This window comes from Trachemys scripta, chromosome 3 (assembly GCF_013100865.1).
Source record: "Trachemys scripta elegans isolate TJP31775 chromosome 3, CAS_Tse_1.0, whole genome shotgun sequence".
NCBI lineage: Eukaryota > Metazoa > Chordata > Testudines > Emydidae > Trachemys > Trachemys scripta.
In genome coordinates, this window is record NC_048300.1 from 12,874,191 (window position 1) to 12,898,886 (window position 24,696).

At 42.7% G+C, this 24,696-nt stretch overlaps 1 protein-coding gene across 1 annotated transcript in view; it reads left to right on the forward strand.

The window, feature by feature from the left end:
• The first annotated feature begins 495 nt into the window (after positions 1–495).
• Positions 496–24,696, forward strand: part of ISM1 (isthmin 1) — a 58,027-nt gene continuing 33,826 nt past the window's right edge. The window contains exon 1 of the mRNA XM_034764138.1: positions 496–618. Coding sequence (XP_034620029.1) covers positions 496–618 — 123 coding nt within the window. The remainder of the gene's footprint in view (positions 619–24,696) is intronic.

The following is a 24,696-nucleotide window of genomic DNA, read 5'->3' on the forward strand; positions in this document are numbered from 1 at the left end:
ACAGCGCAGCAGCTCCCCTGCGCTGAGCCTGCAGCAATAGCCCCCGGCACTCGCCCGCGGTGTCCCGGCGCCGGCCCCAGCCATGTGAGGGAGCCCCGCGGCCGCTCCCCGTTCGCCTCCCCCTGGATGCGGAGCGCGGCCCGGGCTCCCGCCGGCTGCAGGCTGCCCCGCGCGCCTGGCTCCCCAGCCCCCCGCCCCGGAGACCCCCTGGCGAGCCCATGCGGACTCCGGAGCGCGGGGCTGCCAGCCGAGCCGCCGCCCCCTGCACCAGGCCCGGGCCCCGCGCCCTGCTGCCCCGCCGCCTGCTGCTGCCCCGGCGCCTCCCGGCCCGACGTGGCTCCACCGTGGCCTGGCGACGGCGCCTCCGCCACCCCGGCCCGGCCCGACAGCGGGGCCGCTGCTCCGGCCGGGGCTGCTCCGGCGGCGGCGGCTCCTCCTCCTCCGCGGCTGCTGCCGCCGCTCCTGCGGGGCCCTAAAGCCGCCCGCTTCAAGAGGATGGTGCGGCTGGCGGCGGAGCTGCTGCTGTTACTGGGGCTCCTGCTGCTCACCTTGCACATCACCGTGCTGCGGGCCAAGCCCGACCCCCCGCCGGCCAACAGCACCCACGGCCAGCCGCAGGTGAGTCCCTCCCGGGGAGGTGCGCGGGGAGGGGGGACGAGGCAGCGGCGTTTGCAGCCCTGGCGTGCGGCTCCGGCCCGGGGGTGGAGGGGGAGCCTGCTGGATGCGTTTGGGGGCGGGGCGTGGGTGGGCCGCCCCATTGCCGGACCCCCTCCTGAAGCCGGATTCCCCGCGAAGAGGCAGCCCTCGAAAAGTGCCCGCATGGGTGGCAGGAATGCCCCCAGGGCCATGCTACAGGTGCCGGGGTTGGGACCCGGCCGGACACACGCCCCCTTAAAGCCGCGTGTGCTGGTGAATTCCCTCCTGCCTGGTTACCCCCACGCCCTATAAATGCTGCTGCCCTCAGGTGCTTGTCACGTCTCTGTCCGTACAGCGGAGGCGGCTTGTTTGAATTCGGGCGAAGTGGCAACCAGAGCCTCGTGTTTGTGCTGAGAAGGTGCGAATTCAGGCAAGCTCGGGGGCCGGCACCAGACTAAATGAGATGTGGGGGTGTCATGAAGCTACCAGGGCCAACTTGGGCTGAAATCTCTGCAACCGCATGCCCCCGTCTTCCCCACCCCATCTTTTCTCCTCCTTCCCAGCCGTCACCCTCCTGCTTGTCACAGCCATTCTCTCCTGACTTGCGACTTGTCCAGCGCTATTCCCAGACACGCTTTTATCAAACTCGTTTTTTAAACTGCTAGTTGCATTTATATTGCCTGGGGATGTGGGCGGGAGTGGGGTGGGGAGAAGTCGATAGAAGTAGCTCCCAGTTTGATTTCTCATATGATTTGGTAACGTTGCAAGTATTTCAGAAACGTCTGGAGAGAGTTGCTGTACTTTTGCTGACTTATTAATGACATTTTTCATATAAATGATGAAAGCAGACCTCTCCATGTGCCAAGGCTCAAACGTGAGATGTGAGGAGTGGAAAAGACCCCAGTGAAAAACACCAAAAATAATTAAATTTCACCCTTCAGTGTAAATAACACTTTCTCTAGCCCAAGCTTCATGATTCTTTGCTGCTGATGGAAATAATTGTCATTTCAACAATAAAAGGACAAAATACGTGTGTAATACTAGTAACTTGGGACCAAAATGAGTGATGTCCCTGGAAACGATCTCAGTGAATTTTAGAGCACTGTTTCTTGTGCTTTCCTATTCTGTTGGCTCTTCTTAACAGTGTGTTACTGTTGCCAGCTATTTACAATGACTTGAGACAAATAGTGGAAGATGTAAGATTAAATTGAATACATCTTAAATCTCTAATAAAGTGGGTTTTTATACTGATTGGTTATTTTTTTCTGTCTAAATGCAGGTATAGAAAAAGTGAAATATCTTATACATTGTGCAGAGAACTGACAGGAAATATATAACTAATAATAATAAATTTAGGTATAACTATATTAAAACCACTTCTTTCTTCTTCCTAGTTAATAGAGGACAGGGCTTCCTATTCAGCACTCCTTATTCCCCTTGGGTCCTTATTCTGTAATGCTCAATGTGAAATCACTAGCTTCAGTGGGTCTCTGCAAACATAGCAGTCCACCCATGCATTCTACATTGCAGGATCAGGCTGTTACTCAGAACATTTCCTGTTGAACTAAGTGGGAGTCAGAATTGAGCAAAGTGTCTTGAATAAGGTCCATGGTTGTATTCGGTCTTATACACTGAAATTTTATCACTAGACTGACATTCCAGTTTTTTAATATCTTTAAGATTTCTAGTAATAATATTTTGTAAATGATGCTTTCTTTCCGCATGGGTTCATGAAGCGCCTTAAAATTATATTTTGTGGAAAAGTAAATTTGGAGAGGTTTTTTTTTATGAGGTGTTTGCTATCATTAGAATTACCCTGTATATGCCTTTCCTGACAGGCTAATGAGGAAAACATCTGGGCAAATGGAAACGTTAGGTGATACCATTTCTCAAAGGAGTTCTTTTTAAAGTACTACACAGGGATAAGGGTGAAAGAAAGGAAAAGTCATCCTCTTCAGAAAATTGTAGTAAACGAGTATCTATTTAGTTGACCAGCTGCTGTTAAAATCTGTTGACTTCCAAGAAGTCCCTATATCCTGTTTTATAAAACTATCTGTTATAAAATAAGTCTGTGCCTTTAAGCACATGATGGGTTTAGCAGTTCAGTATTTTTCATAACATTTTCCCATTTGTAGCATAAAACGTTTTATGTACTTCCCAACTGAATTGATTTTGCAGTTATGTATTTGGGAGAGCATCTCTGTAACAGACATTAAGGGCAGAGAGTATATCAGGCCGTGGTGAATATTTGAACAGATGGAAATTTATCAGTCTGTTGCTTTCATAACTTGCAGGGATTCATCCTCTAGCCAAAAAATATTGTAACCTGCTCTAAAAAAATTGCATTTCAGAATGTTACTGGGCAGATGTTTTCATACACGGTATTTTTATTCTTGAAAAGTTTGCTCTGGTATCAATTATTTTGTGCTGTTAAAGCACAAGATGTATGCTGCTCCCTCATTGAATTCCTATGTGAAAAGTGAATGTAGAAAGTAAAGAGAACCATAACAAATAGATCAGATGTTACAAATAAAAGGTAGTCAATCAGGTTGCTGTTAGTTTATAATTTTTTTTTTCAACTGGTTGATAAAATCCATACATGATGTAACAGCGGTCAGCTTGATTATATGCATAGTTGTTTAGCTTGCTCAATATATACAGTTATCCAGGTTGTTCTGTGATCCTGTATAGTCAGGGGTTATGGAAAGGTGTTCTGAAATCATTCAGTGCTTACTCTTTCTTCTCTTATTGATTTTTGCTATTCTGTCTTTGCTGCTCTGCTAGTGCTGTGAAGAGAAAATAAAAGCTATTTAAGTAATGGAGCTATATGATTAGATAAATTCTTCTTTTGATAAAATCTGTTGTATGCACAAACAACTTGCCATACCCAAGAAGGAACTTTCTGTGCCACAACCATTTTGAAATGTAACTGAGTAGGAAAATTGGCATCAAAACCTGCAGGTATACCAAAATGTTTAACACTTTAAACTCTGACCTAAATCTTTGGTATCACTAAGAGGGTAAATTAAAATGATATTGTCTACTTTGTTTATGACTAATATCTAATATAGACTATGACACTTTGGAATGTCAGTAGAACGATTTGAATGAGTCAGGTGAGCATAAATTTGACCCCATATGTGTGAGTGGGAATTCAGGACTAAAGGGAAATGATTCAGTACATTCTTACGTGCCTTTCCTGCATAAGGATGCCTTCTGAATCAGGCCCTATGGACTTCAAGTGTGGCTACAGATTTACAGACCATAAATGAAGGTATTTTATATTTATATGTAAAGGCCTTTTATTCAATCTCTTCTGGAGAATCTATTCCTTCCTTTACCCCTTGCTCTTTCAAATAACGGAAGAGATTCCAGCATTTTAGAAGTGAGGTTTTATGTCTGACTTCTTTTTGCCTTCCAATTAAGTTAACTCTCATCATTAATTAGGTTGGTAGATGAAAGAATTTCAGATAAAACTCTCACCCTAAAACAATTTGCTTCTCCCTCCATTCTTATTTTTACTCTTGCTGTTCTCCCTACATGTGTGTCCATTTCCCAGCCATCTGGTACGTGTTGTGCCTCTGTTGCTGACCACAATGCTCTGATAGCAGCAGCACTGGGGAGAAAACACTGATTCAACCCTAGTCATATTCACTTCGCTGCTCCTGCAAGGGATGTGCTATGTGTAGGAGCACAGGTGTTACTACTGCTGCAAAGAGACAATGGGCCTAACTCACCATTGTGTTACTGTAGTTTTATGCCAGTTGGTTTATATTAACTGGAGAAACACACTGGTGATTCAAGCCCTCTTGTGTTCAGGGATGCACTCTTTTTATGGATTTATATTGTGCTTTCACTAACACTTAAGTGATTCATAGGTACAAATAGCTGATGAGTAGCTGTCAGAATTTTTCAAGCAAAGATAGTTTCATAATACCAGAGACAGATGAGTTATAAGTATTTTATTCTATTCACTAGCACACATTTTGCTGCTGCTAAACTTAGGACCCGATCCAGCAAAACCTTACTTCAGCGGATAGTTCTTATTTACGCAAGTATCCCCGTTGAAGTAATCTGAGCACTGTTTTACAGGACTGGCTCCCTATTGGCTCATGAATATTCTACAGCAAACTTGATGGAATAAGGTGGCATGTTCCAATACCAGTTTCCTTTCCTGTTTCCTTTGGCAGTCTTTTAACATACAACTTATCCTACAACACATTATTAGAATTGCTGTAATTATTAACGGGTGTGTCCATAAATATATCTGAAAGACTAAGCTTGATAAGTTTATGGAGGGGATGGTATGATGAGACTGCCTACAATGGCATATAGCCAATCTGTGACTGCTAGCAGCAAATATCTCCAATGGCCGGTAATGGAACAATAGATAGGGAGGGCACTGAGTTACTGCAGAGAATTCTTTCCCAGATATCTGCCTGGTGGGTCTTACCCATATACTCAGGGTCTAACTGATTGCCATATTTGGCATTGGGAAGGAATTTTTCCCTGGGTCAGATTAGCAGAGACTCTAGGGGAGTTTTCACCTTCCTTTGCAGCATGGGGCAGGGGTCACTTGCAGGTTTAAACTAGTGTAAATGGTGAATTCTCTGTAATTTGAAGTCTTTAATCTGAGGACTTCAGTAACTCAGCCAGAGATTAAGGGTGTATTTCAGGAGTGGGTGGGTGAGGTTCTGTGGCCTGTGATGTGCAGGACGTCAGACTAGATCATCATGATGGTCCCTTCTGGTCTATGTGACCGTGGTGCCTGGAGGGGCCATGCTCAGTCAGGGCAAACTGAAAATTATGGGATAGATGATTCCCAAAACTGGTGGTTTATTCTAATAATTAGTCACCAAGCCAGCAACAAAATAGCTTCTACAACACCTTACTGGTTATGAAGAAACTAAAGCACAGATTTCCTGGGCTTCCTCCCAGATAGCCAAGTCAAATATGATGAGAATTACTTTCAATCTTGTTCACCATACATAAAGTTCTGCCAGTCTTAAGAGATCAGACACATCACCCACCAGATCCACGAGTTTTTTCCGATCTTACCCAAATACACACTTATAGCCGATTCTTATAAACTAAACTAAGATTTACCTAAAAAGAGAAGAGCGAGAGTATTGTGGTTAAAAGATTGTTATACATACAGCTATGGAGAAAGTTCTTAGGTCAGTTTCATAACAGAGATGGTGAGATTGCTAATTTGTAGAAAGTATTACCAGAATCAGTTCTATAGGTTATAGTCCAGTGGTTCTCAAACTTTTGTACGGGTGACCCCTTTCACATAGCAAGCTTCCAAGTGTGACCCTCCCCCCCCCCAATAAATTAAAAACACTTTTTATATATTTAACACCATTATAAATGCTGGAGGCAAAGCAGGGTTTGAGGTAGAGGCTGACAGCTCGTGACCCCCCATCTAATAACCTAACGAACCCTTGAGGGGTCCCAACCCCCAGTTTGAGACCCTCTGGCATAAGGGGTCAGCAGGGGAGGAGGAAGAGGTCTTAAAATGTTGGTGTGTTCTCTGCTGTTTGTTTCAGCACTTTATAAGGTGTATGTAAGCATGCAACTGGGAGGGATAGCTCAGTGGTTTGAGCATTGGCCTGCTAAACCCAGGGTTGTGAGTTCAATCCTTGAGGGGACCACTTAGCCATCTGGGGCAAAAATCAGTATTTGGTCCTGCTAGTAAAGGCAGGGGGCTGGACTCAATGACCTTTCAAAGGTCCTTTCCAGTTCTATGAGATTTGTATTTCTCCATATATTGTCATTTTTACTACTCTTTAGAAATATTTAATCAAAATGCAACAAGATATCCATTCGGATACACAGTAACATACCACAAAATTCTTCAATTGCTCTATCAATCTAAACAGGATTGCTGTGTATTTTTGGAGACTTTTAGGTGAGGTTTTCAAAGATGGCTGGGGATTTGAACCATAATTCCTATTAAACTTTAAAGAGGATTGGGCATCCAAATCACATAGGCAACTTTGAAAATCTTAGTGTTAGATTTTTTCCATTGATGGCTTCCAGACAGCCGTTGGCCTGTTAAATAAAACGAGTGATAAGCAAGCACTCATCATAAGTGATTTTAAGGCATTAAATCGTGACCTGCTCGATCAACAGTTTTAACACAACACAAATTACTTTTACAAGGCAGTTGGTTTATGAATAAAAGTAGATGATACTTTAAAGACTGAAATCTCTTAATGAAGATATGTGACTTAAAGGACATGGATTTGATTTGTGCTGTTTGACAATGACAGGCAAATTGCTATCTGTTTACAGAGGGCTTTTTCTATTCTATATAGGTTCTTATACTCACTCTAATCACCGTAGTATCTGAGTGCCTTCCAATAGTGCCTGAAGCAACATGACTGACTTCTGTCATGTGTGGTTCATTCTCTCATCCTCTCCTCAGAAAGAGACTTGCAAGTGGAGTGTACGTTTTTGTTTTGGTTTGTTTGTTTAGGTTGGGATTTTTAGTTTTTGTTTAAGAGTACATGCTGCTCTGTGTGTGTGTTAGAGAAGGCAGGTTGAAGGAACGTACCCTACACTTGGAGGAGGTGGTGAGGTTTGTGAGGGTCCTTAGTTTCTGTGGGAGTTTGATGCGCAGATTCGGACTGGCCCTCAGATTGTGTCTCCTGCACAGACAAGCATTATCCATCTGATAGTGTTCCATTGTGCTGGAAGAGTGGAGTTGTTGACCCTGGTCTTCATCCTGGAGCTTTAGGTGATTTGTTAGATATGCCACCTTCAAGGTAAATACTGAGACCTTGAACTTGATTTGATACTCTTGGGAAGTTAGTGTAGAGAGCGGGGACAGGTTTGACATGCTTGCCATAGCTTGTGTTGCTGAGGAGATGTGCTACGATGCTCTGTATTAGCTGGAGTTTCCGAAGGGCTGATGTCTTCATGCCCAGGTATAGCACAATATTTTATTCCAGGTAAAGAAGGTGAATATAACCAAGGCGAGGGTCAGTGTCTGCCAGAATAGGACAATCTCCTAGTCAACCCATGATGACCGGAAGTGTTGATTGTGAATGCTGCTTTGTAGAGAGTTTAGCATCAGCTAGGAATTGTGAGCACTCCTGAACTACAGGCAGAATCGACTAACTCTGGATGCGTATCATCAGCCAAAGGAGGCTGCACCATGCAATTTTTTTCCCAAGTGTTTTCCTCTGCCCACCAACATAACCTTTGTCTAGTTCATATTCCGCTTCAGTCAGTTGCTCTTTGTCCATGAGCTGATCTCACCCAACCACTTGACCATCTTGGAAGTAGTTGCATGGTCATATATGTGGTGAAAGATTAAGAAGAGCTGCATTGTCTGCATAGTACTGGCATTTCAGTCAATATCTTGCCAGTTGATTTACTGGCTGCATGTAGATGTTGAAATATAACCAGAGAAAGAACTGATCTTTTTGGAACTCCACAAGTGCGGGCTAAATCTTGCCATCCGTACTCATGTTAGTAATCACTTATTCTCAGGAGCAAATGGGACTACTGGAAAATACCTACCAGCAAGGGTTCCACAGCCTAGCCCAAAGAATTTGGTGAGCCCATCTGAACTCTGAAAGATTGATGTACTTGTACATCAACTATCTTTAAACTTTATTTTTAAAGTATTAATGCCAGAACCTTGGACTTCCTTGGGAATTGAGGGCCCTCAACACCATGTAGTGTCAGACCATTGCTTTTTCTTGTTTACTACATTTAACACACTAAGAATATTGAAGAATGATCACATAGGGCCTATGATTAACTAGAACTGTGGAGTGGTTTTTATACAAAGAAAAAGCTTTTTACAGCAGTCCCTTGGAAAGTTTAGCTCACTTGATGAAGCATATCTCAGTCATGCAAAGAGAAATAACGACTTGTCAATTCTTTCTTTAAGCAAAGTAATTTAGTTTTTTTAGCTTAAAACATGGTAAGCAAGTTTAATATTCCTGGTGGTTTTCCAGAATAGTTTTGCCAGTGCAATTCATTTCTAAGTTTAAGAAATCCTGTAGTTCTGTTCTTGGGACAACTTTGAAGAGAGAAATCGCTGGCAATGAAGCAAATAAGGGCTTGTCTTTATACAGAATCTTCACCAGTTTAACTTAAATCAGTTTTTAAAAATGAATTTAGTTAAACCAGTACAAACCCTTGTGTAGATGCTCTAATAGGTTTAAACCTGGCATATGTGGATTTAAGCAGCATCTGTAAGTTACAGGCATGCTTGGTGCCAGCTGACTCCATAGAAAACAGATTTAAACACCAAAAGTGAAATCCTGGCTCTACTGAATTAAATGAAAAGTTTTATCATTGATTTCAGTGGGGTAGGAGTTCATCCAAAGTTGCTCTGCTTTAACAACCATTTAAAAAACACACCTTTAGTTAAACCAGTGCAACTTTGTGTGTAGACAAAATCAGCTGGGAGTGTGATTATGCCATTGCATCAAATACCAGCTTACTTCAAGCTAACCGAGAGACTGCCCATGAAGTGTCTCACTTGTATACTGATTTTTTTTTTTTTAAGTGAACAAACATGGGCTTGGAAGAAACCATCACATTCACTTTCATTGAAGCTGTGACATCAGCAAGAATTTAAACAAGAGGTTCTAGAGCTAGAAAGGTAATATTAAAATACTTTGCTCTTCGAAAGGCATTTCCCATTTGAAGATCTGTTTTTTTTTGTTTTGTTTTTTTTAAAAAGGTCTAACTAAGCCTCACCTGATCCACATACCTTTTATCTCCTAGAGATACTTTCCACCGGTAGATGAATCTATCTGTAGTGGGATATGGCAACTGTTTTTAGGACCATGCAACACCCCAACAGTTTAGAATGGGAAGTTATCAAAGAATACTATATCCAATTGAAGCTACAGAGGGCAATGTGAGGTAGGCGGAATGTGATTTATTGAGCTGGAATGTGGGCAGGACACTAAGATAAACACCCCACTCTTGTCAACCCTCCCTCCAACTCTGCTCTTACCTGTGTCCCGAGATTTACCATGGGATACTCCGTTACCATTGCTGGTCAGGCCTTTGGCTTTCCCTGTCATTAGAAGATCATACCTTCGGTTGTAGGGACTTCAGTTCCACTCTGAAGCACTGGTTCAGTAATTAAGAAATGGGAAAGATAATCCAAAGGAAGCTATAGTACTTCCCCTCCTTCCCCCCCCCCCTTTTTTGAAAGAAACAGACTTGAATCTTCTGAAACTAGTTTAAGAAAGACTTTTAAAGGGTTGTAGCGTCAGGGTTATCTGAATGAAGGAGAAGAGTCAACTTAGCTTACAATCCTGTAGTCCATCCAGAGCCCTCGTATGGCAGGCAGTGCCTGTTTTCATAGGGCCAGCCCTAAAGCCCAATGAAGTATTGGAAGGTTTTCCATTAACTTCAGTGGGCTTTGAGCTTATCTTCTAGGACTTGCTACAGCACAGCAGCATTCAAAAACAACAACACAAAAGTTGGTGTTGGTCCTGCTTTGAGCAGGGGATTGGACTAGATGACCTCCTGAGGTCTCTTCCAACCCTAATATTCTATGATTCTAAGCCACAAAACAAAAACATGCTTTCTCTTTCCATTTCCCGGAGACTACATCTACACTTGGAGCCAGGGATGTTATTCCCAGATGGCGTAGATTTACCAGCATTGGCTCTGCTTGATCAAGTGCGCTAAACGTAGTAATGTACTCAAGCCAATGTGCTACAAGTTGCTAATGCCACAGTAGCAGTGTCAGTGGAGAGCAGCGGCATGGGCTAGCCACCCCAAGTACATACCCATTGGGGTCAGGTGGGTTGCACTCGGGGCAACTAGCCCATGCCACCACTCCCACTGCCCGTGCTACCACAGTTATACTACTATTTTTAGCATGCTAGCTTGAATGGTGCCAGTGCAAGTACATCCGTGCAAAGTAGGAATTACACCACTAGCTCCAACTGCCAGCATACCCCTAGTCTCTCTCAAATATACCTTTCTTCATCTGAGCTAATGGGGGAAGGGAAACTCGCTACAATGTTTCTAGGCCATGTAAATATTGTTAGGTGACCAGTGGTGTGTGAAATGAGTGGTTGGGCTGAATCCAATTTCCCAGAGGGTAAATGTTCACAATACAGACCACTCTGTCAGTTGGCACTAATTGCCACCGTCAACAAGGGTGACAATGAGAGGCCAAGGATTGGCTTTTCTGTATCAGTGCACTTTTGTGGTATTTTTTTGGAGTAGGGTTTGTATTGCAAGCTCCTGTTCTATGGATAAACAGTTGTCTTCATTCTTCATGGCTGATAGTCTAGTACCAGCCATGAGCACTAAATTGACTGTTGAAAATTAAAAAAAAAAAAAAAAAAAAAAAAAAACCACTTCATCAGTGCACAAAAGTCAATCTTTTAAAAAAAAAAAATAAATAAATTGTGATGGGTCCCAATACTTTCAAAGCTAATCTAATATTTTGCTTTTGCTACAGCATAATAGAGCATGTGGATTCTCAACCAAAAAATGCATTTTTAAACTATTAGGTTTTTTAAATGTTTCTTTTGAAAACTTAAGGGAAACAAAGCAAAAAATGTTACCTCGTTTACAATATTGGTTTACCATCTTCATGTTTCTGTCTGTTTTCTTTCATGTTCAGTTGTCTTCAGTCATTGTGTTTTGATTTGATAAAATAGGGCAACCATTGTACTTTTTTCCTCTTAATGTTTGGTTGTCATTGTTTGTAATGTGGCCTCTGGGGACTCTGGAGACCAATGTTTTGTTTTGTTTTGTTCATCCTTCACCATTACTTTGTATGTTTTTTTGCATTGCCAATTTTGATTGGATAGTTTAGTCGTATGGGGGATTTTTTTCCAAATTCAAATTTTGGTTTTGAAGATTTTTACTAACAACTCAGTGGCAAATTAAAAAGAAAAATAAGTCTAACTCAAACTGAAAATTCTTCTTTTTTTTTTTTTAAATATATTTTAATTTTATTTTTCAACCAGCTCAGTACCAACAAGTTAACTGAGGACTTATCACAGGGAATTAGCTCTTCCAATGACATCATGTGTCATGTTACACAGATGAAGGGCAACGTATAAATAGATTAGAAAAATAATGGCTAGCTACACAGTGACGTTCTCTAATCTCTTTTTGAGGTGGGTACGCCTAATTATTTTTCAGTAAGCAACCTCTTTCTTTCATGCAGGATCATGAACTTTGTTCTCAAGCTCCTTTAATTTGGTTTGCAAAAGTTAGCCATTCTACCTAAATAACATTATTTCAAGGTTTTATTAACTGGGCTTTTGCTCAGTCTCACGTTTGCTATTCCTTCTTATCCTCTTGGACTTATCTATAGCAGTTGACTATATCTACCATCTTTCTTCACTATTTCTGCTCAGTTTTTGGGTAGTCAGGATTTTACATGTTTGCCTCTTATCTACAAGTACCTGGTGTCTACTCTGAATGTTGGGTAAGCTTGATAAGTCTTGCTCATATGACTTAACTGCTATTGCAATGTAGTTGTAGCCTTGTTGGTCCCAGGATATTAGAGAGACAAGGTGGGTGAGGTAATATCTTTTATTGGACCAACTTCTGTTGGTGAGAGAGACAAGCTTTCGAGACACACAGAGGTTCCTGAAGAAGAGCTCTGTGTGTCACAAAAGCTTGTCTCTGACCAACAGAAGTTGATCCAATAAAAGAGATTACCCCAGCCACCTTGTCTCTTTTAGCTGCTATTGCCAGTCAGGATTCAGTCTTGGCCTCGTCATTGTTCTCTTTCTTCTTGGTGAATGGCAGATAGAGATGAACGACAGATCTGTTTAAGTATCTCTACCTGCTCTTCATTTTCAAATTATTTGGTGCCCAAAATATCACATGCTGGATGCACCAGGATTCTCTCATGACTAACGTGGCCAAAATGGAAATCTTTCTGTTGACCATGAACAGTATTATGTCCTTTCCCTAGATTCCACTTCATTGAATGAATGATACAGCCTGCAGTAGTTGTATCATTCATGGATCTGTCCATCCTTTTCAGTAGCAATCTTTTGTTTCTTAATCACACAATTTATGGTCTCTCTGATATCATTTACTCATTATTTCTAAAATAGAATTTTTGAACTTTCTTTGCTCTTCTTTACCACCATGTTGGTTCATGCACCAATTTTCTGTTGCACTGGTTATTGTCAAACTCATTGCTTCCTTTGAAAAAACAAAAAGATTTAAAAATTGCTGTACCTCTAGTTTTTTCAGTGTTTTGTACGGTCACATTACTTTATGTCCTTATTTACACTGACTGCCCATGAAAGTGAGAATCCAGGTTGAAGTTCTGCTGATGATCTTTGTGATTGCAGAGACCGCAACTCTATTTTACATTAGGGAGCTGATTTCAGTGTACTCCCATGGTGGTTTGAATATGCATATCATGACCTGCTACTAGATAATCTACATCTACCACTTGTATATTCAACACACCAAGCTTTTCAACACCTTGCTCCATTCTGGAATTCTTTTACCACAGAGAAATCTGGTTAACCAGCCCAATTGCTATTTTAAATATAAACTTAAGTATTTAACATTTGAGCTTTTGTCTTAATTTTAAGCACTTGTACTAAATGTATATATTTATCAATAAATTGGTGTGAAAAATTCCAGAATGAAAATATTATTCAAAAGTCTGAAAACGTCCTGTGTTTTGTGTTCTACCATCATGAAATTTAAGTACACAAATAACATGAGGTATACAATTTTCAACTATAGATTTAATAATGAATATGATTGACAGATTAATCTAGAAGTGTGATGTTAGTATCTTGGCAGACTGCAGAGCAAATATAACTTTTGATGTAACGAGAACATAATGAAAATTGTGGTATGAGTATATATTTTATACATTTCCCCTGGGGAAAGAAAAGAGGAAAAATAAACTGACATTCAGACCAGACATTCAAAATTCTCTGGATAGTTAAATGTGTTATTTTATATATTACAATTTCTCATTGTTTTCTTAGTTTGAAAAAAGTTATTAGAATACAACTAATGGTAGGAAATAATTTTATTGTTATGGTTTAATACAGCACCTAGGAAAGGCTTTGGACTGTGAGGAAACTAAAGAAAACATTCTGCTTAGAAAATATCAGTTTACCCCTTTACCTGTGTAGCCTTTGATATCAGTGCTCAGATACTACAATGCCAGGTGCCAGTAGGAGTACTAGATACAACCCCCCGTAAGGGCGTTGATTGCTTTCCCTCTCTTAACAGTAGAGTTTCTGACAGAGTACAGCCCTGTTCTTAGTAACGACTACTTAAGTCCCAAGCCAATGTCCAGTGAAGCCAATAGAAAGGTTCCCATTGTCTTCAGTGAGTGTAGCATGGCCCTTTTAAAGCCCCATGCTCACTTATGTGCTATGTAAGATAACAAACCATGAGCCAAGCCCCACAAAATCATGAGGGGTTTTTTTTGTTTGTTTGTTTTTTGTGTTTTTTTTTTTTTTAAACTAAATTTGAGATCCTTTTTATGTGCATGATGGGTTTTTGAGCCTTTAGGCCATACTCTGGTGACATTTTTGAGCGTCTCAGCAATCACGTGGGCTAGAAACCTAAAACTGAAAATATCGTGTAAGAACTTGCTTCCAGGAGCTGGTGCTTAAAGAGCAGAAACTCTAAGATGAAGAGGAAGTAACGAACAGAGAGGTACTAGAGTGGAAGGAAGAGTAAAGAGGACACTTTGCTAACGCAGTCATATAGGATACTAACAATACCATTTGAGGATAGTGACTCAGGTTTAGTTCTTCTCTCCCCTTCTCTCTCTCTCCCACCCCCCTCAAAAAAGTCAGATCCTTGGCAAATTCACTTTAACATGGACCAGTAATGGAAATGAATATTAATATTAAAACTGGATTCAATACAGTGCATGCATTCTTGTATGTATAAGCAGGGGAATATCAAGTAGGAGCAGGGAGGTTATATTACTTTGGTATTTGGCGCTGGTGTAACCACCAGCGTAATATTGTGGCCAATTTTGGCATCCACAATTCAAGAAGAATGTTGAAAAATTAGACAGGGTTCAGAGAAGAGTCACAAGAATGATTAAAGAATTGAAAAACATGACTTATAATGAAAGGCTCAAGGAGCTCAATCTATTTATCTTTTCAAAGAGAAGGTTAAGGGGTGAACCGATTGCAGTTTAAGAACCTACAGGGGGACAGAAATTTGATAATAGAGGGCTCTTGGATCTAGCAGACAAAGGTTGGAAGTTTAAGCTAACCACATTCAGACTAGAAATAAGGTGCAAATGTTTAATGGTGAGTTAATAGTAATTAACCATTGAAACAACTTACCATGGATTCTCCATCACTGGAAATTTTTAAATCAAGATGGATGTTTGTTTAAAAGATATGCTCTAGTTCAGCCACAGCTATTGGATTTAAAGCAAGAATTTATTCAGAGAAGTCCAATGGCCTGTATTATGTAGGAGGTCAAACTAGATAATCGCAATGATACCTTCTGGCCTTATCTACCAATCACACATCAGCTGTGTAAGGATAGGATACTATCAAGTGTATTCCTCTGATGAGATCTAGTTTGAAATGACAGAGACAGCTTGTTGGGCTAATGCTCTTGTGGGGGTTCCAGATTCAAAGCTTGTGAAATTTCAGTAAGCACTGTGGGCCTGAAACAGATAATAGTTTCTGGATTCTGAAGAATACATAAAAATGAGCCAGATTCTCACATCTGATCTGGCTCCTGGGCACTGCTGAGGTGGTGCAAAGGAAGCAAAATCTGTAATTAGCAAGCAGAGACCTCTACTGGCAGGGGGAGCTCTTAGCTTGCATAAAGCAGATGTCTCCTGCCTACTCTCCACCACAACACAGAGTGACGGACAGAGCTCTGTTTCACAAATTCTCAGGTAGCATAAGGTTCTTTAGGAACTACAGTAGAAACTCAGTTACGAACATCAGAGTTACGAGTTGACTGGTCAACCACACACCTCATTTGGAACCAGAAGTACACAATCAGGCAGCAGCGGAGACAAAAACAAACAAACAAAAAAGCAAATACTATACAGTACTGTATTAAACATAAACTACTAAAAATAAAGGGAAAGCAGCATTTTTCTTCTGAATAGTAAAGTTTCAAAGCTGTATTAAGTCAATGTTCAGTTGTAAACTTTCAAAAGAACAACCGTAATGTTTTGTATAGAGTTACGAATGTTCAGAGTTACGAACAACCTCCATTCCCGAGGTTCTGACGTTTTACTCTATATGCTGCTGGGTTAAACAAGAGCAGCCCCATGGCTGCTCTAACTCATGCTGAGGCTGAGCCAACCAACAATTTATTTGAAGAATAATGCTTTCTTATGGTAGTCAAGCAATATAAGCGTGGTAGCAGACAACCCATTTGTCATGTTTACATTCTAAGGGACTTCACTTTTTCAATCTGGGCTAGAATATTGAACGTTGAGGTGTCGGCCTCAAAAAAAATTCTGGACTAGGTTCCTGGACTGAGATACATTTGGAATTAGTATCTGTCCTATTCAGGTTCCTGTACAGCCCATATCACTGTAGTAATCTGTCACCAGTCCCTTCCCTCTACACATACACCCATTTTTTGGCAACTGTGAGTTCTGTCATACTGCCATGGGGGGAGAAGGGAAGGAATCCTCTGTCTGTACCATCCACTCCTCTGCTGAAGATGCATAGAAAATTCCTGACCCTGTGTTAACCAAAAACCTATTGTCTTTTTGCCTTGTTAAGAGGAAAGAGCTCTGTTAAGAGGGCACAAAACAGCCACAGCCTGACCAAAATAAATGTAAAATGTATTACATTGCTCGTTAGAAGAACTGTTCTACCATTTGGTTAGGAATATTCCTCTGTGCATTAAGAGGTTAATTTTCAGCCTGATGCATTGGATTTAGCTGTTCATCATACTTAATGGTTAAATTCTGTATGTATCATTGAAAATGTATCCTGTTAGTGGGCCAGAGTCTCATGTCACCTGTGTAATATTATTGGGATCCACCAGACAGCACAATTAAAGATAGTCCTAAAGTTCTGCTTAACAATGTGAAAAAGAACTAGATCTCGGTACAAAGGCATGTCAATTGTGGTGTGGTTCTTTTATAAATTGAGCACACCACCAATAAAGTTGGCGGTATGCACTAGTGTCTTTGTCTGAAATCAGTCTTAATCCATAGCTGATGCCTACAGATACAGCTACTCAAGCAAAACCAAAAGTGCTAGTACGTGGCGTCAAAAACATTACAAGTTACCCCAGTGCAAAAAACAGAATGATTCCACTGAAATCAACAGGAGTTACATTGGATTAATATAGGTGCAACAGAGCATAATTTGAGTCTTTAGCTTTGCCTGTGAGTTACAGCAATGCAATTTTATTAAATCAATTTAAAGTTGATCTAGTTACAGCACAAACCACTAATACAGACATGGTTACATCAATTTAAACCTCACTTAGATCAATTCAATTTGTCAATATATTACACAGAGCTATTCTGAGTTGATTAAAGATAATATCTTTGATAGTTCGAGTTCTTTAATTTCCACTTTTACTTTTTGAATACACCATTTTCATTTAACAGATATTTTTCAAACCATGGACCAGTCTACTAAGAGGCCGTCCTTAAGAAAACTACGATCTCCTGTATGGGTGCATGCATACGTGCGCTCATGAAGGTTGCGACCCATCTGGGTTTTACCCAGACATTCCAGTTTTTGGCTTCTGTGTCTGGGTCCCCTTTAGGGTTGCCAGGTTGTGACGAGCTGGGACTGTTCTTAATGTGGTCTTTGAATGCTGAGTGTTGGCTGGGAAGGCAGGGGAGTGTGGCTAGGGTGGTCTGCATGGGGGGGATGGGAGACTGGCTGAGGGAAGATCCCTGGGCATGTAACATGAGAACCCAGGAAGGGGTTAGAGGCCAGGTGACACCTTTGCCCGGGAAACTGAACAAAGGGTGGGGGGAGAGTTTCAGAGCGGGCTGGTGGAATGGCTGGGAGGCAGACTGGGCTATGACCTCCCAAGGGGGCTGTGGTGCCCTGGGACCCCAAGATGGACCTCACTGAGGGGGTCCTGTTGTCTGTGCCTGCAAGATCTGTCTTGGACTGTGTCCCTGTTGTCTAAATAAACCTTCCGCTTTACTGGCTGGCTGAGAGTCTTGGTGAATCGCAGGAAGCCGGGGGTGCAGGGCCTTGTGTCCCCCCACACTCCGTGACATAGGTGATGGGGTTTTCGACTGGAAAACCTGTTCGAAAAGGGGATCTGGCAACCTTAAATGGCACTCGAACCAAAACTCTGGTTACCACGGGATGCGGGGAGGCACCAGGTCATTAACCCATGCCAGCTCCTGCTCAGCTGGGGCCGCCTCCTACATGCAGGCAGGCTCCTTGAGACAACCTAGCAAGCAACAGGGTGGGGGAAAGGAGCAAATGATAGGGGTGGGGCGGGGCCTTGAGGGAAGAGGCGTGGCAGAGGGCAGTGCCTCAGAGTCCAGTTACCAGCAGTTAGAAAGGTGACAATCATGTTTTCAGGGCTGGGGAGAGAATTAAATCAAGATGGAAGCCATAACGTTAGTAACAAGGTATTCAGGGATTAACCATCTGTAAGAGAAGAGCATATTAGGCAAATATCCATTACTAAAGGTATGTCTTCACTGCAAAGAAAAACCCATGACCCTGAGTCTCCAAGCCCGAGTCAGGTGATTTGGGTTTGTGGGGCTCAGGGCTAAAAAGAGCAGTGTAGATGTTCCCGCTTGTGCCAGAACATGGGCTCCGAGACCTATAAAATCGGGACATCTGATCACCCTACTGAATACATACACTGATATTTTTAGCTCTGCAAACTGAGCCTGAGTCAATTGACCTGGGCTCTGAAACATGGCACTGCAGGTTTTTCTTTGCAGTGTAGACAGTAAACCACAGAAATGTAGCCCCAGGTTACTATACAGTGATTACGGAATTATTTTATTGGTCGGGCCTTGATTTTACTGGCCTACATCCTTCAATTCCATATCAAATGTATCCCTTAGATTACATCTGATTCACTTACCTTGTATTTCCTGTGCAAGAGATTTAAAATAATTCAGCAATACTACAGCAATGAAAGCCTTTTATAATTTCCCATTTTTGAGATGACTATAGCATCTGTAAATGTTAGTCTCCTGAGAGTAGCCCAGTAACTAAGATGGATTACGTTTCTTATTATATGAAGATGTGATGTAGATGTTGGTGGCATTATGTGTAACTGATTTTAAGATTAGTTTGGATTTAAGAGTTCTGTCAATGTTCACTACACAGATCAGACAGTAACAAAATAGTTAATGATTCATGGGACATGAATGCTGCCATTTCACTTTATTTGAAGGGCATGGGTATTTATTTTAATTTTTTTTTTAAATGTTGTTTTCTTGAAACCAGTCAGATTCAAGTGTTAAGCCTAGCTAAAATATAATTCAGTTAGTTCAGTAAAATAGTTATGTATAGTAGAAGCCTTATGGACTATAGCTAGAATGCACGGAGTGTTTGAAAACCTGTAACCACAGTGATATTTTTATAAAGGAATGTTCACCTCAGGGGATTTTTTAAAGGTGTTCTGTTCCCCCCCCAAGTTACAGCTTCACAGTATTGTACGTGATGTCCTATAAAGAAGATATATGTCGTGACTGAGCTTTGAAAAAGGGCCATGGTGCCTATTCCATTTAAAGGGAATGAAGTCAAGCAGTAAATTTGCTGGTCGCCCTTTTCATATTGACTGCATCTCAGCCAGCAGTTGGTCTTTGATGTTGTAACAATAGAGAAGAGGCAGAGGAGGAGGATTATGACCTCCATAACATTGAAACAAGTCTGCATTCACTATAATTGTTATAGACGACAATCCATGTATACCACAGGTCTGTACCATACGCTCCATCTTAACTGTGTAGGGGAAAGAAGTGTAGCATCTTGGTATGAGTAAGTAGTTTGCAGTTTCTCTATTGTCAGAACTACCTTTTCATCATTTCCACCTCTCTGGGCTTTAAATATTTCTTTTTTCTTTCTTCCTCTTATTCTCTCCTATAACCTAAAGCAGGGGTGGGAAAACTACGGCCTGTGGGCCACGTCTGGCCTGTCAGACCTTTTAATCCAGCCCTCGAGCTCCTGATGAGGAACATGGTCGGGGGTTTGCCCCACTTCAGTGCTCCAGCCAGGGAGCGGGGTCAGGGGCTTGCCCCGCTCTGCGCATGCCGTGGCTCCGCACAGCTCCCGGAAGCAGCAGCATGTCCCCACTCCAGCTCCTATGCATTGGGGCAGCCAGGGGTCTCCACACGCTACCCCCACCCCAAGCGCCAGCTCTGCAGCTCCCGTTGGCCAGAAACTGCAGCCAATGGGAGCTGCAGGGGCAGCGCCTGTGGACGTAGCAGCGCGCAGAGCTGCCTGGCTGCCTCCGCATAGGAGATGGACATGCCACTGTTTCTGGGAGCTGCTTGAAGTAAGTGCCGCCTGGAGCCTGCACTCCTGACTTTCTCCTGAGCCCCAATCCCCTGCCACAGCCCTGATTCCCCCTCCCACACTCCAAACCCCTCAGTCCCAGCCCGGAGCACCCTCCTGCACTCCAAGTCCCTTATCCCCAGTCCCACCCTGGAGCCAGCACCCCCAGCTGGAGCCCTCACCCCTCCCAGACCCCAACCCCAATTTCATGAGCATTCATGGCCTGCCATACAATTTCCATACCTAGATGTGGCCATCAGGCCACAAGATTTGCCCACCCCTGCCGTAAAGGAGGTGCATATGTCCAAGGAAAACTGTTATTGTCCCATTTTCCTTTACCGGGGAAGAATTGGGCTAGCTCATAACAGATGGCCACAGAAGGGGTAAGCTTCCCTCAGTCTAGAACTTAAACTTGAACTTTTATACTTGTGAAGAAAATCATCCAAATGGGAAGTGAGGGTAGTCAATGAATTGGCGTCTGCCCGAGTCTTCAAATAGACTGAAGCAATAACTCTAAAAGAAAGAGATCCAACATTTCATTTACATCAACGGGATGTTAACGGTGAAGCTTACAGACAATTTATCATCATTTATCAGGTGCAGAAGAGAGGGTCAGGCACATTATGAAGATATGCACAATGAGAAATAGCATCCAATATTGGTATGAATGGGTAAAACTTGAATTGTGGGCAGAGCTTGAGGAAATATGTTTGAATGATATACATTTGTTTCTCCCCCAATCTGACCCCTTTTCCTTTTGCCTGATGTAGGAGAGAATATTTTCTTTCTAGTGCAGTGTCTTGTCTTCAGATGGCCCAACTAGTACAATGTTAGGATGATCAGCAATGGAACTGTTAGTGTTGACATTTAGATTTCTGTAATTAGGTTTCAGAATTAACACTCAGAAGTTCACAACCCCCAGAGCTATTACTTCAGTAAATCTATTTGCAGGTTCAGGAAGGTAACACTGCATTTGTATACACTTGGAAGCTTGTTCCTTGGCCTAGGATTGAAGAATTTAATTTTTTTTTTTTTTTAATTGAAGTTTGGATTTTGAAGTACACTTTGCAGGTACAAAAATCTGGCAAATCATCTAGCTGCAGAATCATTGAAAACAGAGTCCTGGTCATCATAAAAGTATTGCCCTTGCCACGCCTTAAAAAACAAACAAACCATGAGCCAAGCCCCACAAAATCATGAGGGTTGTTTTGTTTTGGGTTTTTTTGTTGTTTTAAACTAAATTTGAGATCCTTTTTATGTTCATGATGGGTTTTGAGCCTTTAGGCCATACTCTGGTGACATTTTTGAGCGTCTCAGCGATCACGTGGGCTAGAAACCTAAAACTGAAAATCTCGTATAAGAACATGCTTCCAGGAGCTGGTGCTTAAAGAAAAAAAGGAGTTGGCAACGGATTTGTTTTTCATACAAGCTTTAGTATTCTAGCACAGTGGTCACCAATCCTATAGACTCTCCCAGGCAATTGCAATCTCCAGTGCAGTGGGGCGGCTGCTAAGGCAGGCTCCCTGCCTGCCCCGGCCTCACGCCATTCCCAGAAGTAGCCAGCATGTCCCCGTGTCCCCAGGAGAGTGGGGGCAGAGGTCTCCGGGCACTGCTCCTGCCTGCAAGCACCTCCCCCACAGCTCCCATTGGACAGGAGCGGCGTGGGGCCAGGGCAGGCAGCGAACCTGCCTTAGCCCTGCTGCACCTCCGACCGGGAGCCGAAGTAAGTGCCACCTGGCAGGAGCCTGCACCCCAACCCCACCTCCCGGAGCCAGTGCCCCATACCCCATTCTGCCCCAGCCCGGAGCCCCCTCCTGCACCCAAACTCCCTCCCAGAGCTTGCACCTCTCACCCCCTCCTGCATCCCAACCCCCTGTCCCAGGCTCAACCTGCAGCTCTCTCCCACACTTCAAACCCCTCAGCCCCAGCGCAGAGCCCACATCGCCTCCCGAACCCCAACCCCCTGCACCAGCCCGGTGAAAGTGAGTTTGTGTGGGGGAGAGCGAGCAACAGAGAGATGGCAGGGGATGGAGTGAGCAGGGAAGGGGCGGGGTCAATCCTGGGTTGCCCTTAAATTCAGAAAGTGATCTTGGGCATAAAATATTTGGAGACCACTGTTCTAGCATGTAGAGCGATAGACATAGAAACCAAACTTTTAGTGTCTGCCATGGGTGTCCGCAACATTTGCTTCTGGAGGAGTATCTGGAATTACATTTATAAACATGAATACAAGCAAAAAACTATTTGGATCCAGACCCCAAGCACAAAGTTAACAGCACTGCCTTAGCTGAGCATGTGGGGATACTCCTTGAAAAGCAGAATCCCAGCTGATTTAGAGCCAGTTACATTGGGTTTACTTCACCCATTTCCAGCTGCCCTAGCATAGAGCACAATCCTGAATTGCTCTAAAGGGTGGGAGGGGTGCATGGAATATGGCTCACTTGAGCATCTAGCCTTCAGCCTGGGGATAGACTCGGCAGCATCCTGGGTGTACTACCTGGAGCTCAGTTAGTTCTAATTGGTCTTATAAAATATTGGACACACACTTCAATGCTTTCAGTAATTAATAAATAAGTAAGTCTTTACGTGTAAGAAGTGAGTAGGGCTACTCAAGTGATCTTGGTCTCTTTGCTTGATTAAGTGTTGGAGGACTGGACCCCTTCTGCTTGTGGAGATTATAAATAATGTGTAGTTAATACTATAATTGGGGTTACATACAGAGTAATATTATAATCCCACTCTTGTTTGCATGTATACTTGCTCACATCTTTCTGACAAAGATCTTCATTTGTGTGTGGTCTCAGCCTGAAGAGAATTAAAAAAAAAAAATTCAGTCTTCCGACAGCATTTGTGTAAGGGGCAACATATTCCTTCAGTTTAAAACCTTTTCCTCTTAGTAATGGTTCAGAGGACTGAATTCTCAGTTGGCACATGACTGCACCTCGACAATGAATAGTCTCTTTGCCAAATTTGGAAAGCCGTTATTCAATAAAAGGTGATAAACAATTGGGTGAAATTACAATGGTTGGTGAATGCCATCAGCTGGAAACATAACTATTGCTCATGTCACAATTTTTGACCTCTTTTGCAAATACGATCACTCATTCATATGGGATTTTTTGCATCCCTTTGGTTGAGTTGACTGGTTCATTTTACAGAATTTCCAAAGTTGCTGGGAGAACTTGGGGACTTTACCTGCAAGTTGGCCTCATGATCCACCTGGCTAGTAAAATGAAGTGATGAGGTAATGGCCAAGATCCTCTTCTACTTCCAGACCATGCCCAGTGCAGCTCAGGAGGGACATATGAAAGTGGTGCTTATGCTTATCTGATCTTGGGCTGGTTTCTGATCCGTAATTTAGAGCCACCGAAAGGCAGCTTTAAATTGCATCAATAGTTCCAAAGGTCAACCAGTCTGGCAGCTGGGGACCAGCAGGGGGTAGGGGGCATAGCTGGGGCAGCACCGGAGCTGCAACACTAACTCTGCATCACTGTGAGGATGCCCTGACCCTGGAGAGAGCCTCGTGTGGCTGCAGCACAGGTGTCTTGTACTCAGAAGACCTGGGCTATGGATGGAGATACTAACACTGCCCCAACATCTCTCAAATGAGCAGTCATTAAGCCTGATCATTAACTTGTCCTATCTCTAGCTGCCCGTCTAGTCCAGGCTGCTGAGCGGGCAGGAGTGCCAGGATAAGATGCTATCGAGTCACTAGGTTTCTTGTTGATGTGGTGGATGGTCCCCTGGTTATGTTCTGCAAAGGTCAGGTGACCATACATCTGTCAGCCACAACTACCTCTGACCACCAGGCTTTGTTGACTCAGCTGTGGATGCTGGCAGGTGTGGAGAGCATGTAGAAATACCAGAAGGCCGTGTTGTGCAGTTACTCATCTACCCTGACACCTCTCTTGTGCAGAAATCAGCCAGGTTCAAATCTGCCACCACTCTGATTCAGTCTAGGTTGATGACCATTTAAGAAAAAGGAAACTTTTAGCAGCAATTCACACACACTGTTCCCAACCAAAGCTCTGACCCCTTTATCAGGCCCAGATGATGCAGGGTCTTTGGTTTCCTAAGATGCAGACTGATGAAAGCAAACTGGCCAAAGCTCAGTTCAGTTAAGGCAGAGGTATAACTGGCTGGTTAAAGGTAGTAACTAGAGTGCTTAAAGAGGTTTGCTCCAGGGAAACCATTAGATCCCATAGTGCTCCTGAAGTCACAGGTACCTCTAAGGGCCAAAAATACCTTTCTCCATCTTGCCACTTGTGACAATTTCTCTTGGATGCAGACGCTGCCATAGTTACTCATGCCTTTGTCTCCCTCCAGGAATAAGATTGTTTTGTTTTGCTGTATCTTTTTTTTTTTTTATTAAATAGCACATTAAAAGTGAGTCAAAAATAGGGCTTTGTATGGAATGACTGTTGCACTGAAATAAGATTTGCTTGTCATTTTATATATGGTCAGAGTAAGGTTGAGTTTAACGTTATCCATGTGATTGCTTTGGGTATTGCCATTTTAATTCTTCCCACTGTCCATTATGGGAGGAATTTACAACTGAAGTCAGTGCTTGAGTTTTTGCATACATGAGTGGGGAGGGGGACTTAAGGGGATATGCCAG